Here is a 20373-nt window from a genome sequence, read left to right as displayed (position 1 = left end):
AAAGTGTAGCCTCTTGGCAACATGTGAGTGTATGTTAATTTCTATTTAGATTATATTTTGTATTTTTTATGATTTTTTTAAAATATGGTACACATGGCTGAAAATGTGCCTGTTGTGTCTAGATAACTCTCACCCCTGTCTAGTTCCAGTGGAGTTATCTCTCTTAAATGCAATGGAGTACCTGGTTCTGTCATTGTCAAATTGACAATCTAACACTGCTCTCTAGAAAAGTGTGTGACATGCATGCTAAAGTAGGATAGAAAATATATTTATTTCCCCAAACTATAGCATTAAGGTCTATGGAAAAACAATTGGTACCGTGATACCATATGAGGCACATCACATTTATGAGACAAACCAAACTGCATCAGAATATGTTGAATGATTCCACAGATTTCCTGGATTGGAGATTAAAAAACTGCATATAATTCACCAAGTGGCATCAAAAATTGTGTGATAGGCTACAAAGATTGGTGGTTATAAGCAATATGAATGAATGGACAAATGGAAAAGGTGATTATTATAGATTCTTGCATCCCTGTGCAAACAGATGTCTCAGATTCTTACATGATGAGACAGTTTTTGCTGGTTCACAATTTTGTTGTGTCAGCTGTACTCAAATTGCAACTACATGTGTTTCTGTACAGTCTTACTGTTGTAAAAATTTCATTTTATATCTGATAATTTATAAAGTCACCATTTTTTACTTGTTCTTTTCCAGATTTATGGTTGCTACAACCACAAATTTAAAGACACAAATTATAATAATGATGACGATGAGGCTCCCCATCAACCATGAATTTAAATGTTAATAAAAAATGTCATTTCTGGTAAAAACACATTTTATATCCATGAAAATAAATATAGAAATTGCCTATGTTACAAAAATCATTATACATGGTTTCCAGTGTGCAAACATTTGCCAGAGTACTAGGGAAAGACTCGGAATCCCTGGCTTAAATTCCTCCCTCACACCACAGCTAACAGGTAATGACCCCTACATTACAACATACTTCACTGTAATCATTGAATATAACATTCTGAACTCAATTTGCCTGAATAATTGGTCAAATGTCTTCACAATAAATATTACCATTTCTTGACTGGTCAGTTTGGGTGAGATGGCCGCCACCAAGGACTGGAAGAAAAATGAGTCCAGCTTATCAGAGGGCTTCATACCAGTCAGCATGTGTCCACCAATCTGACAGGCCAATCCCTGGACAAAAATTGAAATTGGAGAATGTTGCATCAAAAGACCTGCATGTCTATGGATTAGGAAACAGCACAAATTTAGGCAAAGTAAGCAATTACTTAAGCAAAGGAAAAGTCATTAATTATCAAAGCAGAGTAATATCAAAGTTCCTAAATAAATCAATCTGTTTGTTTGTCTGTGCCAGTCTTAAAGTCTGCACATCTATCAGAATTACTCCCCACCCCAAACTCTCTCAAATTTAAAAATATGGGGAAAAGAACACTTCCTCATAAATGCTTTCAATATCCTTGAACTAACAAGGGAATTTAGTGACAGATGTGTGGCACCATTATAATAAGTTATCATTTAAAAAACTGATAAAATATTCTAATGGAAACCCTTATAAACTTCAGTGTAGAAGAAAATTCCACCCATGCATCAGAATTCTGCATCAGACACTGCAATTTTCCTATCCAATACCAATATGTAAGGAAGGATTGTTTTTATCTCCATCCTAATGAAAATTGATAGTTAAAGTCAGAATAGTGTATTGTGAATACTGATTCAACTTTTAAAGAGTAAATTACTGAAAAGTATAGAATAAATTACTGACAAGCATGTTTTCTCACATTAAAATAGCATAAAGAGTAAATTACTAACATGTGTGTTTTCTCACCTTAAAATAGTGCAAACAGTAAATTACTGAAAAGTGTTTTCTCATCTTAAAATATAGTAAAGAGTAAATTACTGAAAAGTGTTTTCTCACCTTAAAATAGTGTACAGAGTAAATTACTGAAAAGTGTTTTCTCACATTAAAAAGATGCAATGAGTAAATTACTGAAAAGTGTTTTCTCACCTAAAATAGTGTAAACAGTAAACTAATGAAAAGCATTTTCTCACATAAAAATAGAGTAAAAAGTAAAAATTACTAACAAGTGTTTTCTCACCTTAAAATAGTGCAAACAGTAAATTACTGAAAAATGTTTTCTCATCTTAAAATTGAGTAAAGAGTAAATTAATGAAAAGTGTTTTTTCACCTTAAAAGAGAGTAAAGAGTAAATTACTGAAAAGCGTTTTCTCACCTTAAAATAGTGTAAAGAGTAAATTACTGAAAAGTGTTTTCTCACCTTAAAATAGTGTAGAGTAAATTACTGAAAGTGTTTTCTCACCTTAAAATAGTGCAAAGAATAAACTACTGAAAAGTGTTTTCTCACCAAAAATAGTGCAAATAGTAAACTACTGAAAAGTGTTTTCTCACATAAAAATAGTTAAAAGAGTAAATTACTGAAAAGTGTTTTTTCACCTTAAAAGAGAGTAAAGAGTAAATTACTGAAAAGCATTTTCTCACCTTAAAATAGTTTAAAGAGTAAATTAATGAAAAGCATTTTTTGACCTTAAAATAGTGTAGAGTAAATTAATGAAAAGTGTTTTCTCACATTAAAATACTGTTCAGAGTAAATTAATGAAGTGTTTTCTCACATTAAAATAGAGTAAAGAGTAAATTACTAAAGTGTTTTCTGACCGTAAAATAATGTAAAGAGTAAATTACTAAAAAGTGTTTTTTCATATTCAAATAGTGTAAAGAGTAAATTACTGAAAAGTGTTTTCTCACATTAAAATAGAGTAAAGAGTAAATTACTAAAAAGTGTTTTCTCACCTTAAAATAGTGTAAACAGTAAATTACTGAAAAGTGTTTTCTCACATAAAAATAGAGTAAAGAGTAAAAATTACTAAAAAAGTGTTTTCTCACATTAAAATAGTGTAAAGAGTAAATTACTGAAAAGTGTGTTTTCTCACCTTAAAATGGAGTAAAGAGTAAACTACTGAAAAGGTTTTCTCAACTTAAAATAGTGTAAAGCATAAATGACTGAAAAGTGTGTTTTCTTACCTTAAAATAATGTAAAGAGTAAATCAATGAAAAGCACTTTTTCACCTTAAAATAGTGTAGAGTAAATTACTGAAAAGTGTTTTCTCACCTTAAAATAGTGTAAACAGTACATTACTGAAAAGTGTGTTTTCTCACATTCAAATAGTGTAATGTTTAGGTTTAAAAATGTCAGCATAAATATTAAATAATGTTTAAACAGATACCAGCATTCAAATAAAAGTGGTAGAGACCATTGAGGTGATGGCAGTACACAGCATCTAAACTGTGTATGGAAGACAGCCTGCACCATGATACAAATGTGAACAGGTAGAAAAATACCGCCCCCCTTAGGCTTATGATTAAATGAGATGGACAAAAATAATGATATAGTCATCAGTTAAACATTGGTCTACAATTGATTTTCTTTTCAAAAATAATAATTCAGAAGTTGAAATTTAAAAACTAACAATACAACAATATCTTTTTGACTTAGACTACAGCATCTATTCATGTAACTTGGTCAATAACTACTAAACATCAGGTAAATGGGACACTAACTTCAATTGCTGGATGTCAATAAATAATAAACATCAGGTTTATGGGACACTAACTTCAACTGCTGCATGTCAATTAATAATAAACATCAGGTAAATGGGGCACTAACTAAAACTGCTGCATGTCAATAAATAAGAAACATCAGGTAAATGGGACACTAACTTCAACTGCTGCATGTCAATAAATAATAAACATCAGGTAAATGGGACACTAACTTCAACTGCTGCATCTTAATAAATAATAAACGTCAGGTTTATGGGACACTAACTAAAATTGCTGCATGTTTTAGAATGTAAATGTGTTGCAATTATTGTTTATCATGATTATGGTGAGTATATGCTAAAGCAATGATGGAAGTTAGAGATTTTTTTCTAGTTTGTGTCGACTGTGACTACAGCAGAAGGCCGTGTAATGAAAGATAAGTCATGTGATGAACTACTGAGATTGTCCCCATTTTTCTACAGTGAAATATAAAATCAAATAAGGAGCTTGTGAGTTCTGATAAGGCTAAATCTAACAAATGTCTCCATACAGTGCTGCATTTGCTGGATGTGAATTCATGCGAATTTTTAGTCTTATGCACCCTCAATTTTGACCCCTATGCAACCATTGGGGCACTCTTTTTTCTCATCTTGTGTGTGTTTATTTACTTGGAAAAAAGTTGCAAAATCTACCTACAATGGTTCTGCATGTCTATTATGCTACTTCATGTATAACAAACTTGTACAACCAGACTCGACTCCAGACAGCCCAACCTCCGTGTCCTACTCCACTAATCAATGTTCACATTGGCATAGATAAATACAGATGATACAGGAGTGGCTTATTTGCTAGGTTATCCTTTTGTACCAACTTTTTCAGTCAGCTAAAATCTTAATTGTTGCCAAAAATTACTGTTGTGGCTGCCCTGAGCAATATGCACTTTGGAAATTGAAATAGTTGATCAATGACTGGTACCATGACACTATTTTCCAGAAATAAAACTTTACCAAGCATTAAAGACAGAGGACCAATATTCTTAATGTTAGTCTTTCTACATGCCTAATCTAGAGTGTAATTCTCTCAATTAAGTAGCTACCATCTCACCATATTGTGAAGTTTTTGAGGTCAAGAAAGTTTCACAAAATTTTATGTATCCATCAGATTTCTAGATGGAAAACCCTTTGCTGAAAGGCACACAAATTTAACTACTGTATAATACTCACTTTTTATTTGAGTGCATACAACATAGACCATGATCTGCCATCATGTAATGTGGCAACTGATTGGGTCTACATTGTTTGTCCCACCGATTACTCTTAACAAACTGAATATACCAAGATTTGCCAGCACATTATGCAATTGTAGATCTGGGTCTGTGCAGTTTGCAGTTGGACTTGACTAATAAATGAGTGTATCATCTTAGATATTGGATCTGGCATTACTTAAATATAACACTGGCCAAAATGAAAATTACTTTTTTTTAAACAAAGTTACCAAATTTTAAATCTGCAGTAATAGGAATGTCCAAAACAAAATCAAGATGAGGAACACATAAAGTCTGGACCAATGACTGTTAAATAGACTGAACTGGTCATGAGTTTATATCTGCAAACCCCACTGAAAACTCAGAGTGTAGCGTTATGCTTACACAATCTTGAAAAATGGTACAGTTCTTACCATGTTACGAGACAGACTTGTCAATCTCTTCATATTTGTGTATTCTTCAAGTTTTCCATTCTGCCCTTCTGCTAAAGTACCCAAAATTGTCTGTAAGTAAATTAACAATGAAATTAAATGTTTTGAGATTTTACACATATCTGAGTTATTGGTAATGAACATAGATTTAGCAAATGTTTGTATATAGCAAAGAATGTTGTACAGTAAAACAATGATCATCACATAACAAAATAGCCAAACCTTTCGTTTATTTGGTATGAATGCATGTATAAGCATTTAAAGACACATCAGCACAATAATGGCTATGTGGTGATAGTTATAAGCAAAGTTTTCAAAATGTAAAAATGAAGCATGGAAAATATTTTAGGTGCTCATCTAGACCAATTAAATGTCTTCTGGACATATCATATGACAGTATTTTCATGTAAATATGAGACAAGAATTTGCCAGCTGTATTCATTCTAGATGGATAACTAAGAGCTCCAAAATCACATATCCCCACATCAGGGAGGCAAGTATTTTATTTCCTTGATTTTCAGCATTATGGAATAAAAGCCAATTTTCTGATAAAATCAAAATATCAGGTTTACAAACGAAAATCATTCAGGCATTCTGCATTTTGCAATCTCCACTTATTATGCACCTAACATAAAGCATTATTTTACATACTATTATTAGTAACTTAAACTGAATCATTCCCAATGAAAGCATGAATAATTAGTTTTGAAATATACGAGTGCACAAATAAATAATACACACTGGTTTTTAGCTTGATGTATCCCCCAAAAATCAACTACAATACATAGTACTTACTATACTGATTGCAGGTGCATATAAAGGAAAAATGAAATTTCAAACCTTTATTTTAAACTTATTATTTACACTGAATTAATCTGAACCAACATGCATAACACAGCTCACACTCATGCAGACATTTTAAGTGAATTTAGAATAAACAAAGCTATGAAAAAGCAGACTGGTTTACTTACCCTATCTGCATCTCCAATGGGAACAAAGACAAACTCTACTTTTATTTCAGCCCACATCTTTTCACACTTATGAATTAAGTCTGCCTGAACCTGAAATGGATACAAAACAAAACAGAAGTTAACTTTGTATGTAAAAGAAACAGTGAAAATCACTGCATTAAGCCTGTCAGAAACAAAATTCAATCAGCAAACATTTATCACAGTTTTTAGCAAAAGCACTGTTTTGTTTACAGTTGCATAGAAAAATGTCAGTAGACAAATTCTGCAGCACAAGTGCTGCTAAGTTTCATAAAGATATCAATGAAGTAACATTAACAGTCATATAAAAATGTCCAGATTACAACTATCTTTCAGAAATAGTCACTATTACTGGTAAGAATAGCATTGGTATTAGTAACTGTAGTAACGGTAGTACTGTAGCAATGCAGTAATAGTAGTACAAGTTGTTACTGTAGTTGCTGATTTTGCTAAACATGATGATGTTGTTTGTGTGTGTGATTTAGATTTTTAATGTAGCTTTAACAATTTTTCAGTCAATCACTATGATGTCTGCAGTGTGGCAGTTTCTAGTCATGTCTAGCACTGGGGGCATCATGCTGCAGACATATAGCATGATGTTCCACCATGTCACATTATCCTGACACCAGTCCGACCAGTCCTAACACTAACCTCTTAATGCTGATCACCAAGCGAGGCAGCTGTAAGTACCATTTTTATAAGTCTTTGGTATGACTCGGCCAAGGTTCAAACACATGCCCTCATGCATCTCAGGTGGACACTGTTACCACTAGGCCACCAGAGTGGTCAATGATGTTGCTGATGTCGATGCCAGTACAATAATCACTCACTATAATGCTCCTGCCCCTCCGATAACATTGTTAGGGTCACTGAGCCCAATACATTTTTAATTTAGTTTTTAAGTTGTTTTTAATTTAGCTTGACTGCTATTTTATTTACTGTAATTGACCTAAATATCCAAATATTAAATTAAACATTGTGCTTTTCTGTTTGGATAATTTGTGTACAAATGAAAATAATACATTTTCCTGAATATATTATCTGGAAAACTAATTTGTTTATTGATACTGTTTCATGATGTAAAGACTGTCTTTGTCAATAGATTCTTCTCCCAAAGGATGTACATATATTCAGATTATCTTACTTCTAAAAATCTTAAAGATAATCCATATTTTCCTTCAAATATGCTTTAAGTTATCTCTACACTACAAATCTAAATGTGGCAATGACTGCCCTCGATAGCCAAATCACTTAACCTTGTTCAGGAATTTAATTGTGGCATAACCATTTTCTGTACTGTTATTACAGGTGTAAAGTCTCAACTACAATAAAACTGAGAGTATAAAAGGAAATTCTGCAACTGAATAAAACTCTGACTATAACAATGTATGGAAATCATATGTTGGAGATGTTGACCATTTTATTAAACCCATTTAGTTGACCGAAGAAGGAAAAACAAAGATAATGGCCCATAAACTTGTTAAATACTTTATGTCATACATGCTAATTGAGAATATTAATTGTCTACATGAAATCCTGGGGTTCAAACCCTTCAAGCCATTTTTCATCACCGTATGTGATATAATGAGACACTGTGTGATACAATGTGACACTGTGCGATACTGTGTGACAGTGAGTCTAGAATATCATCCTTTCTGAACATATGGTCCTCTCTTCCATTAAGGACATTGCTGGTACCATGCATCTTGTAGATGGACCTCTCTATGTCAATGCACTTCAACAACTCCTGCCAGGAATAAATGATCCAGTCAACCATCTACTGCTTGGAGGGAGGTGGATCAACTGGAGCGTGTCCTCATATCTCTATTTATTGCCGTATATACTTGCTAAACAGTCAATGGTTTTTTAAGTCAAAATTTGATTCATCACAGTTTTTGGGTATAGGTAAGCATTCATAAATTTGCATATCAACTAGTTGTTTTATAAATAGCATTGGCTAAAAATAAAACTTGCCTGGTATCTGGCAATTATTTTACACAATTTAAAATCATTACAAATTTAAAAATATGGTGTCCCAAAAATTGGAGAGTGTAATTATTTAGGTTAATTATGAGTATTTCACTTAATTAAAATTTTAGGATAATAAGAATTCATTTCTAATGTAATTTCATATCATTCACGAACATTTTCTTTGTTTTTATGCTCTATCATCACACAGCCATGTCAGAAAACTAATCAGTATAAGGTGCCCCTCCCTCACTGTAATACTGGTCACTTTTAAAACAGTGTTATAATGAGTTAACATTACATTTTACCTCACCACGAATCTTTTCTGGACATTCGTCATTACCAGATATCATACCAACTGGTGTTGCCTTGCCATCAGTGAAAAATACAGCTCTTGGACAGACATGTATCCCGTGGAGATCGACATGCATTGGTCTAGTGACTGAATAAGTGGAAAAAAGATTCCATAAATATGTAGATATCTGCATGGTCTTAATTTGCATGCTAGTACCAAATGGTATTACAAAATGTCTTTGTCTTCTGAGTCATTGAACAGTGAACAGGTATTGAGAATTTTTTCTTGCAAAGATGTAACAATGCTGTCAGTCTGTAATGAAAATAAAGTACTTTCTGTACCTTCTTTAAGGCGAAAATGGTGAGAAACTGTATAACTTGTAACTGAATGTCCTTTTCTTTCTAATTTTTTCTTCACCTATTTGAGCCAGATAAAAAGATAAATATTTATGTAGGTCTTGAAATGGAGGACAAATCTCACTTGAGACAATAAGTAATGAAGTTTATAGATATTGTAATGTTTCCTTATAAAAGTTAAATATTTTTTTAAAAATCATTTGTCACGTGACTACTATGTTATTTCCTTTAATATGCCCATATTGTTATTTTAATATATGTAAATTTTTGTGTAATAAGACCTAGCGGTGCCACAAATGATGTCATAGCATCATGCAAAGGAAAGAGATAATGATCAAGGCATCCAGATAAATTACAAAGTTATTTCACAGATCTATTCTATGCTTTGGTCAAATCAAAACAGTATTTTTCATCATGTGATAAACAGAATCTTAAATATGTCCTCATTTCTAATGAAATTTATGAAACTCCTTGAGGATTACAAAAGATAGAAATCAGTTGACCCTTTTCATAAATTTTATTAGAAAGGTCATGTAAGGTCATATATCACTCAGACAATATGTATCATCATCCAAATTTATGATATTATACACCAACAGTGTATTTAGGAATTAGTGAAATGAATTACAATCTGAACTGATTTATAAGTCAAGCCAAACTGCAAAAAACAAGGATCCTGATCTGCCGTAGCATAAAGTGCCTGTCAGTCAGGGTCTATGTTGTTTGTTCTACTGATTACTCCTAACTGCACAGACTCAGATCTACTGGCACATTATGTGACAGCAGATCTGGGTCTGTGCAGATTGCAGTTGGACTTGACTTATAAGTGAGTATATACGATAATGTTCGTTATTTTGAAAAATTACATTTTGTATGCATATGTAATAGTTACAATATTAAAACAATATGTTATATTCAAAAGTCCCTAACAGAGTTCATTAGAACATATATCTACCTATACAACCACATAATTTAGCATGATTACAATTTTAGGCTACAGAAAACTTTATTTAAAATAATCTGATAAAGTTCAAAATGCCTGAAATTAAAATTTCAAGTACAACAAATGCTGGATAAAAGTTTTTTGAACTATGATTTATCATGACTGCCATTTTACAACCTTTCCAAAAATAAACACCTTTATGTCTTTCTTAGAGGAAACCAATTTTTTCTAGTAACATATGTTTCTTCAATAATACTTACCCAATCATAACACCTTCGGAGAACTGCTACTACTTCCCAAATCCAGCCCTCCCAGGTTAACTATGAAGCTGAAAGTTATCTGCCCACCTAGGTAGCAGTTAGATAAGACTGGAAAATAGACTCCATATGTCAGGGAGTGGCTTCAAAAGGAAAAAAGGTTCCCTTCCACAAATCCAGCAGACGTCATGAAGCATCATCTTTATGAAGCTGTCGAATGACCTGGAAAGGTAACCTTTCACAACACTGGTCAAGGTTCCTCCGGACTGAAATGAACCTTTTAAGATGAAAAGGCTCTGATAAAAACTGAAAACATTTGGATCTCCAACCCATGGCATGGAAAATTACAGTTAGAGAAAACATTTCGTTCATCTGTGGCCAATGTTCTAACTTTGCAAGCCAATACACAACGCAAATTCATTGGTGTGGGATTAGTCTGATATGAAGCACAGATAGCCTACTATATTCAGGACAAAAGTTTTCATGTTGATATATCGTCCTTCACCTCTCTGAAGGCAAAAGAGTCATAATCTCTCTCGATGCAATGGTTTAATCTTCCTAAAATTCCACGTCAGAGCTTGCACTGGGTCCTGTAAATGACCTTGAGATGAAGTGTTCAGAATAGAAAGTAATTATTACCAATATATGATTCCCCATTAATAGTATCTTGAACTTGGCAATGAAAGCAGGGGGATTCAAAAGTGATACTGATCCATCTCATTGGAACTGCATGTAGATAGGAAATATATTCACTAATCTTGCCTACAGATTGACAAAGCAGTGACGATGCAGGACTTGTATGAGAGGTGAACTAATTAAGCTCTTGAGAGCAGTTAAAATGGTTTCTTGTTCAGTCAGGTAACAACCAAAATCTTGAAAGAGTATGAGGTCGGAGATGTCCTTCTTGACTTGTAGATTGAGAAGAAGATGGAGAGTAACATATATTGTGAAATCATGTCTTGCTCCAGAAAATAACTGTCCTGCTGTTTTGAAGTCTGTTGTTGGCGAATCACAAAACTTCTGGAAGCCATGTGAGTGGGGACATAAAGCCACACTTCTTGAAAGTCCACACTGATTGTGCAATCTCTAAAATGGACTTTATTAGAACCTGTTGTTGCATCCAATCATGAACCCAAGAGCATAAATGAGTTGACTGAATGTACTTAGGTTGACAAACAATTGATAAGTGCTGTATTGCAGCTAAAAGAACTCTGGGTAAAGGCCTTGGAGGTGCGCTGAACATGATACCGAGTTCTCATAAAACCACTTGTTGGGTCTACATCATGGTAAATCTTCCCCATTTAGCAACAAAAGATTGAAGCCTTGTCCTTACAAGGATCTGTGATAAGGGGAGCATGAATGTATATCATTTGAGATATGGAGGATCTCTTGGGACACTGGAAAAATGATTTATCTCCTTTTGACTTTTCCACTACACTTGCAGCAAGTTAGGAATAAATTCACTTCCTTATAAGGAGTCACTAAGTAGGGGTTCCTTCTGGGTGGCAGAGGCTTGAGGCAAGCAAAGATCTCTCTCTTAGAAACTGAGACACTAAGATGGACATCACACAACATAAGTGACTAGAGGTACTATGTGGATTAGATTGATCCATGAGTGTGCCTATATAAACTGGATTCATCCAAAGTGCTACACTATCCAGGTTTGTCTGCTGTATAACTGGTTCATGTCATGGGTTCTTGGGTATTGTGGCACAAAATTGGGCATCATACACAGGAAGTGCCTAGCTGCACAATGCAATTCGTGGAATTGGATAAGTTCATTTTGTAGTGGCTGATACCGTATGATCAATCATGGTCATAGCCCAATGCATTGACCGAGAGTGGTCATGAAGGAACATGGCCAGCTTGGCCGGCATGATGTTGTCCAGTTCTTGAGGTGAGACAGGGTATGGGATATTGATCCACATAGCTGGTCCATATTTTTGATATGTGAGACTGCAACTGACGCTGTTGTTGTTCTCCATCTCACTCCCAAGTAAATTATATGGTTTCGGACCCTTGTGTGCAAACAGATGTTTTTATCCCTTATGCTATGTTCTGGGCAAGGTCCCTTATGCTATGTTCTGTGCATTGCCCTTAGTACCCAAAGAACTGCCACATATTGACATCTGCCCATGATACAGAAGTACGAAATGTATTTAATGAATGATAACCAGAGAAAACTACTCATGCTGAGTGGATGTCAGACTGGTCTCACTCATGGTCTAAATCTGTATGACAAAATAAAGCAGACAATATATATATGAAGTGTAGTGAGTGTCCTGCTTTATAAATTTATGAGTATTTATGCAGTTACCCACTATAACAAATACCTGTAAAGGGGCACATGTAGCCTGTACAGGTAGAAAATTAGAGCATCACTATTAATGTTTACAAAGTGGATGCTAAATAATCAATTCTAATAGCAAGTAACTTGTAAAAGGTAAATTTTGATGGCTATACAGGTAAAAGCAATGACGCATCACTTATAGTAACTACAATGCTGAATATTCAATTCCAGTAACAATTTTTACCCGTAGGAAGGCCAACTGACTGCTTGTACAGGAAAACTCACAAAAACATCGCTGATACTAATTACATGTATGAACTGGATGCTGTTGAGTAAACCATATATAGAAAACTTACCTGTACTTATCCTCTCAAGACACAAGCTATGCAATAAAATAATGGAGTTTTCTATATTATTCACAAAACCTGCACATAAGAAACGACCTAAAGTGCTATTATTGATACTTATAAAGTGGGTGCTACAATATCCATTATAAGACAATGTTACTTGTAAGAAAGGCCCAATGATGTTCCATACAGGTAAAAAAAAATGAAGCATCATGCATACAACTATGAAATTAGATGCTTAGAAAAGATAATATTAAAAGTGTAATTTTCCTGTCTCAGTGGAAATTATACAGCAATAATAAATGAGTTTTCTGTATCATGCACCAGACATGAACATATTAATATGGTTATAGCAATGTGAGGGGATGCAACTGTGACCCGTGCAGGTATGTACCATAGCCACCTAAGAGTGTGTAAACATGGCAAAATGATAACATATTGAAAGTTAGATAACTTGTTTTGAACTTGTAGTAGAGCATGCTACCTGGCATAATTGGAAGTAGTAACTGTTAAATTTACAGGATTTGGTGCCAATCCTGGTATGAAGGGAAGATCACTCTAACTGCCACTACCTATGTAGGCAGATAACTTGTAGCTATTTAGACACAAAGTTTTAACCTGGGAGGGCTGGATTTGCAAAGTAGTAATAGTTCTCCTAAGGTTGGGTAATGTATCTGAAGAAGAAAGAGAAAAGTTACCAACAAAACTAGACAAAAATGTCATAAATCTTCAATCAGTAGCACTTACACTAAATAAAGCAGATGGTAGTTGTTTTTTTAAAACAGTCTTCTATGGGCCAGAAATTAACTCATTCAAATCCACACATTCAACAAGTTGTGAAAATAATACCAAAGACCATCAAGCATACAGTGTGATGTTTTTGATAACTCAAGTCATATCTTACCTTGTATGCAAACCAGTGGTACAATAACCAAGCACATACCAGCAGCTAATGGGGAGACCCCATCAGGATATAGCTGATCTACAAAAATGAAATATTTTATTTATGCATGTACTGTGTTTAATTTTAAAGATGAATTCTTTGTTTGTAAAATATATTATGCTATGCTTCCTTGTTTTGACCTCCACCCGAAGTCTATGCCTCTGAGGCTTAGTCCCTTAGGAAAATGTCTGATGGAACAGTGCCTTTTCCTGCTCGGTACATATGTTGATAGTTATTGGGTGGGGATCTTCATAGATTCCAAGCGAAGACCCAGGAACTAAGCCCCTCAGGAGGTATGGAGGGATCCAGAGGCCAATATCAGTTGCATATAAGAATTGTATTTTATCATGCCTTTGAAGTGTATGTATGGTTATTGGGTGGAGATATCCATATTTATGAATGAAAGGCTAAGGCTGCTGAGATAGGGGTGGGTGCTAGAACTAGTGTCGGCTACATGTACAGTTTTGTCTTTGCATGCCCACATACATACAGCTATAGGGTGGGGATCTAAGTTTCCAAAGTGTGACCCAAGGACTAAGTTCATGTGGGTAGAAATGGACAACAGGGTCAATGTCAGTTGAATTGATAACTTTGTCCTTTTGTGCCCAGTACATGTATATTTGATTAATGGGTGTGTTTCTTAATAGTTTCTATCTTAATTAAGTTCCATGGAAATACTCCAGGATACAATTACAGCATGGGTCCTATAATCAGTTGATGAAAACCATATGTAATTTTTGAATTTGAATTAGTGTTGTTAAACTATGCTTCAGAATCTATTATTGCTGTCCACTCAATAAAATCAGATTTTACTGGGTGATAAGTTACAGGCTTGGAGTAACTTTGGAGTGACAACCAGTATGACCAATATAAGAAGCACATGCATCTGCAATTACCTTGACAGCTACTAGAGCTAAGACCTCACATAAAAAGGGCTCAGTACTTATACTCATGCTAAATTTCAAGATTATAGGATTAAATAATATTCATACAGCATGCCAAAATCTCATGGTCATGACCTAAAATGCAAAAACTTGTCCAAAGTTTGTAAAAATAATAAAATATAGATCACAGTAGATGCCTATCATCATCAATTTCACGATTCTAGCATGAACAGTGCCTGAGAAATGAACATCAAATACAAAACTTAAGTCAGTGAACCACAAAATATGGGCCAAAATGACCTACTTCTGGAATGTGGGAGTAGTGCTCATCAAGATGTATCCTCTCACCAAGTTTCATTATTCCAATTAGGAGAGTATGTACAAAAAAACCAATGATCTTGTGCTAAAAACTAAACTCAGGCCCATAAATATGAATGTTAGGTCACAGTGACCTTCATTGTTTGTGGGTGTGATATTAATGACATGTACACAATCATCTAGTTTAACGATTCTAACACCAACAGTTAAGGTGGCAGGGGATAGTTTCGTAAATTGTACCCTGCAATGGTGTGATTTTTCAGCTATTATTGTTTACTAATTAAAAATATGGATATATTTTTGTGAACTAGGTCTTTGGGCTTATGTAGTTCTTGAAATTGATGTGAGGCATGTACTGATCTCATAACTGCTCTGCAGTATGTAGATAGCAATACTCAGCTAGGAAGAATAGTTAGAATACACCCCATAGCAGTAAACATGTGGGATCAGGGCAATTAAAATATCACAAAAATGGCTTGAATGAAAACTATTTTCAATTGTACCAGCCTGTTTAGTACACAATGCTTTTTCAGAATAATCAGCTAGGAAAAGGGCTTGTGTTTGCACTGTGAGCATCAAATGGTGTCAAAATGACCTTCAGCCATGAAAAATGCAGGTATAAATTTGGGGTTGGGGTGCATAAACTCCTTTTGCTATGAACTGCCATTGACTTCTGTTACAGTGAATATTCTTATGCTTTGTTTTAACATAGATATCCAAAAATATGGATCTTTTTGACCTCACTTGTGTATTTGACTTTTTATGATTTTTTTTATACTAGGCCACTGAATGTGGCATTAAATTTGTGCATAAAATTGGACCCTTGCACCCTAAAACACAATTTAGCCAAAGTCAGTGATGCGTGATATATGGGTCACTGTACGCAAATGGACATTGCACTTTTACTTGCCATGGCATGGTTTAACCATCATGTGCTGTTAAAAAAAAAAAAACAACCAAACATTTAAGCATATATATGTCAAGATGTACATTCTATTAAAATTTCATCTTCAGTCTTATTATGCTTGTTATTTGTGTAGCTGTTTTGTCCAGGCAGCAAAATGTGTAAAATTGAGGGCAGAATTTTTTTCCACATGAAACAGAATTTCAAGGGGAAAAAAAATACCACCTCCCCCAATATTTAACAGTCTTATGATGGAGGAATCGATAGAAAATGGTCTTGAATTCTTAAGGTAAATTAAGTCTGGTCATCACACATGGGAGGAGTTAGGCAACAGCTCAAAATTAGCTTTACTTACAGAGAGTGACAAGACTCATCTTATCTAGTATGTGGCACATACTAGAAAATCATTTTCTAGTAGAAGTTATAATAAATCAGATCATTTCATAATATAAGAAGCTGAATTCCATACCAGGAATTACCTACTATGTTTATTGACATTAAATAATGCTGTTTTTGTACTTTTAAAAAATTAGAACTTAACCCAACAAAAATTAAACTTTTCTTTTTGTCTGAAATGGTCTGTCAAATTGAATTTAGTATCTGATACCTGCAGAGCTGTTGATAACTACAAGTAGTGTTTAAATGTGGATTCTAGGCTAAAACTAAAAACAGTGGAGAACTCCAATGAAATAATCAACATGTAATTGTTATATTAGTTTGTGTTTTTGTTTGCCAATTCCTCTATTTCATTCAAATTTTTTTTCATGGTTCAGTTAATCTACTGAATAAAATACCAGTCACACTGAGAAGAATGATTCCCCATTTTGTTAGCATGACTATAAGGAATATATCGATTAATTTTTTTGAAAAAGTAATTTTTACAGTGTCATATATTCAATATCATTTTTAAGTTCTGTTTCACGTTTTTATTTATTCTGACTTTACTAGAAAAGCCAATCAATTAGGTGTATTATACTATGGAGACCTCATCAAATAAATCTGACTTTACTAGAAATGCCAATCAATTAGGTATATTATGATATGGGGACCTCATTAAATAAATCTGACTTTACTAGAAATGCCAATCAATTAGGTGTATTATACTATGGGGACCTCATCAAATAAATCTGACTTTACTAGAAATGCCTATCAGTTAGGTGTATTATACTATGGGGACCTCATCAAATAAATCTGACTATACTAGAAATGCCAATCAATTAGGTATATTATGATATGGGGACCTCATTAAATAAATCTGACTTTACTTGAAATGCCAATCAATTAGGTGTATTATACTATGGGGACCTCATCAAATAAATCTGACTTCACTAGAAATGCCTATCAGTTAGGTGTATTATACTATGGGGACCTCATCAAATAAATCTGACTTTACTAGAAATGCCTATCAATTAGGTGTATTATACTATGGAGACCTCATCAAATAAATCTGACTTTACTAGAAATGCCTATCAGTTAGGTGTATTATACTATGGAGACCTCATCAAATAAATCTGACTTTACTAGAAATGCCTATCAGTTAGGTGTATTATACTATGGAGACCTCATCAAATAAATCTGACTTTACTAGAAATGACTATCAGTTAGGTGTATTATACTATGAGGATCTCATCAAATAAATCTGACTTTACTAGAAATGACTATCAGTTAGGTGTATTATACTATAGAGACCTCATCAATTAAATCTGACTTTACTAGAAATGCCTACCAGTTAGGTGTATTATACTAATGGGGACCTCATCAAATAAATCTGACTTTACTAGAAATGCCAATCAATTAGGTATATTATGATATGGAGGCCTGATGAAATGAAATTTTACAATCCAACTTTGCCTCTAATGCCTGTTAATAAGGGTATTTTATGATATGGGGACCTGATCAAATATATTTTTACCATTGGACTTTACTTGAAATGCTTGTCGATGAGGTTAGTTATAGCAGGTAGGAATTTCTCTTATAAAATTTTAATAAATTATGATACAAGAATTCTTCACAATGTTGTGATCTGATACAGTAATAAATACAAAGAAGATTATAACTTTCATGATGTCTTGAATTTAAGTCAAATATCTTTATTCCACATATGGACAATGTTTTCAAACATCGTAAGAGATATAAAAATAAATAATTTTTTTTATGACTTAGTTGGCACTTTACATATAATATGTGCAGTTTAATATTCTTGATATGATAACATGTTAACATATCATTTAATGTGATTCTGATTGGTCCAAATATTCACATGAAATTTTTGTGCAGTATTCCCTTTACTCACTGGCTGCGATTGTGGGAAAATTTTCCTTACCCAGCCTTCTGGAACTTTTTGTTATTACTATAACTATCAACATTTTGGTTGCCATTTTTCATGTCAACTGCCATATGGGAATTGGGAAAAAAGGTCATGTCAGCCTGAATATGGTCAATTTACCTCATGGAGGCTCATTATGCCATGTATATCATGTGCTGAAAAATGGCATTAAACCCCAAACAAGAACAACAACAACAAACAAAACTAAGAATACAGGTCAAATTATCGCAGGCATGGGGAGAGGTGTGGGAAGTATACCTATAACATGTAATCCACCCTATATACAAGTGTGGATTAAATATAACTTATAGCTGTAAATAAACTCACCTCTGTTCACAGAAGAATGTGGATATAAACCGATCTCCCAACTGACAGAACTTTATCCAATCACAGCATTTTTACTTGGTAAAATAGCTCCAACCATCTAATGTTTCTTGTTAGGGGCCATCAATTTAGTATGCATGCAAAAATCTGGCAAAGCTTGACCCCTCCCCCCTCCCTGTACACATACATACTTTTTACACACTCCACCTGCCTACATTCAGTATTAAATCATTACCATTTTGAGATCCTCTGTATGACACTAAGAAGATTTTCTTTCATCACATAATTTAATGACTTAATTCTGTGTACACTGTAGTTTGTGGAGCAGGTGATCTGGCAACTAATTTAAAAGTAGTTTTGTACCTTTTGGGATTTAATTAGGATGGGGAATGTGTCTTATCCTGCTAATAAGATGAAATAAGTTAGAAAAGTTAATGGATGCTGGTAACAGTCTTTCAAAGAGGCAGCAATGAAATCTGAATAAAACATTTAAAAAAGATTTGCCAGAGACTGAATGAATGCAGTAAAGATGACAAAAAGATGGCTCTAAAGATGACAACCAAGTGGATTATAACTGACTGCATACTCATTTTCTTATGTGTAAACTTTTAACGGTGTCACATTATGCACACAATTCAAGCTGGCAATATACAGTTCAGACTCCTGACTTGCCCTAGTCATATAAAATTATATATACAGTTAATGGACAGTTAATAATGAAAATCTAAAAAACAGAAATGTCTCTCCTTTTCACAAAATCTACCAAAGATATTGGAGAAAAAAAAGTATGAAAATAACTGACCTAAAGTGTTTTTAACTTGTATATAATCGTTTGTAAGAGTCAAAGCAACTCTTGTTTGGTGCCCAAATGTTATAATGGCAACATTTTCTTCAGGTCCATCCTCCTTAGCATTCTCTTCCAGGCCTGAAAGAGAAAATCAGTATGGATGGATCATTTGTATATTAACAGAAGTATATTATTATAAGTACATGTATATTAAAATATGAAAAGACTCGTAACCTTTAAACTTTCTTTTTATAATTAATTATGTGTATACATTCATAAGGCATCATGCAGGGATTGTCCTGGGCTTTGCCAATCACAAATTATGATTTTATTTTTCTTATTGGCCAAAAAATATACCATCTGGCAATTTTTTGGGTGACAACCTTTTTGGCTGTTTAATTTGTACATACAATCATGGATCTGGAATGGAGACATTCAAAGGAACCATGAAAGGAAGCCAAAAAACATGGATACACAATGCACTGGAATTTATGTTACATAAACAAATCCTTTGTTTGTATTGGCAAACCCATCTTTACAGTGGATTGTTACATCATAATCCACTTATGTTGACATCTGGCCCTAGTACTGTATGCTGTGATATGCTCAGTCATGCTACCGGACTATACCTACCATTGATCGACCTCTGTAGATTCGAACAGAAACAGCTAAATTAATTGAACACAGGTTAATCCTTCTGTTGTTTTTCTTTAATTGTACCAATAAAATAGTTTTGCTGAAATTTGAAAGAAAACTTATTACCTTTGAAGTACCGATTGCTGTGTATAAATACAAAGCAAATGGAAAAAATCTCAATCAGAATTATATGCTGTCAATAGTACAACTTTATCATGGTTAAACACATAAGTAAGATGTTGTGTGTTTGTCGTGTCATCCTAAGAGTAAGTTAGCAAAATTAATAGCATTTGGATTTAGTGCAAATTCATCAGACAACACAGCCACTGAACCTGATGGTATACCTGACAGTCCAACATCATCTACATGTAGTGATGGTAGCAATGCTTCAAGTGCAACACCACATCATGATGAACGGGTCAAAAGTTCCAGAAAATTTCTCTACAGCTGCAAACTTGGGCATCCGGGTCTGAGATATGATACAAAGTTAAAGTAGATGTTCTGTGATATACTTA

The 20373-nt window shown here is 33.8% G+C and overlaps 1 protein-coding gene across 1 annotated transcript in view; it reads right to left on the bottom strand.

Annotated features, from left to right (window-relative positions):
- Positions 1 to 20373, bottom strand: part of LOC149800955 (uncharacterized) — a 126589-nt gene that overhangs the window by 48425 nt on the left and 57791 nt on the right. The window contains exons 9-14 of the mRNA XM_089955032.1: positions 19238 to 19360; positions 13641 to 13718; positions 8557 to 8690; positions 6263 to 6352; positions 5274 to 5363; positions 1094 to 1216 (exon numbers count right to left, since the gene is read on the bottom strand). Coding sequence (XP_089811158.1) covers positions 1094 to 1216; positions 5274 to 5363; positions 6263 to 6352; positions 8557 to 8690; positions 13641 to 13718; positions 19238 to 19360 — 638 coding nt within the window. The remainder of the gene's footprint in view (positions 1 to 1093; positions 1217 to 5273; positions 5364 to 6262; positions 6353 to 8556; positions 8691 to 13640; positions 13719 to 19237; positions 19361 to 20373) is intronic.

This window comes from Sinohyriopsis cumingii, chromosome 4, assembly GCF_028554795.1.
Source record: "Sinohyriopsis cumingii isolate HCF-2022 chromosome 4, ASM2855479v2, whole genome shotgun sequence".
NCBI classification, from domain to species: domain Eukaryota; kingdom Metazoa; phylum Mollusca; class Bivalvia; order Unionida; family Unionidae; genus Sinohyriopsis; species Sinohyriopsis cumingii.
This window is presented reverse-complemented; position numbering and strand designations above follow the sequence as displayed.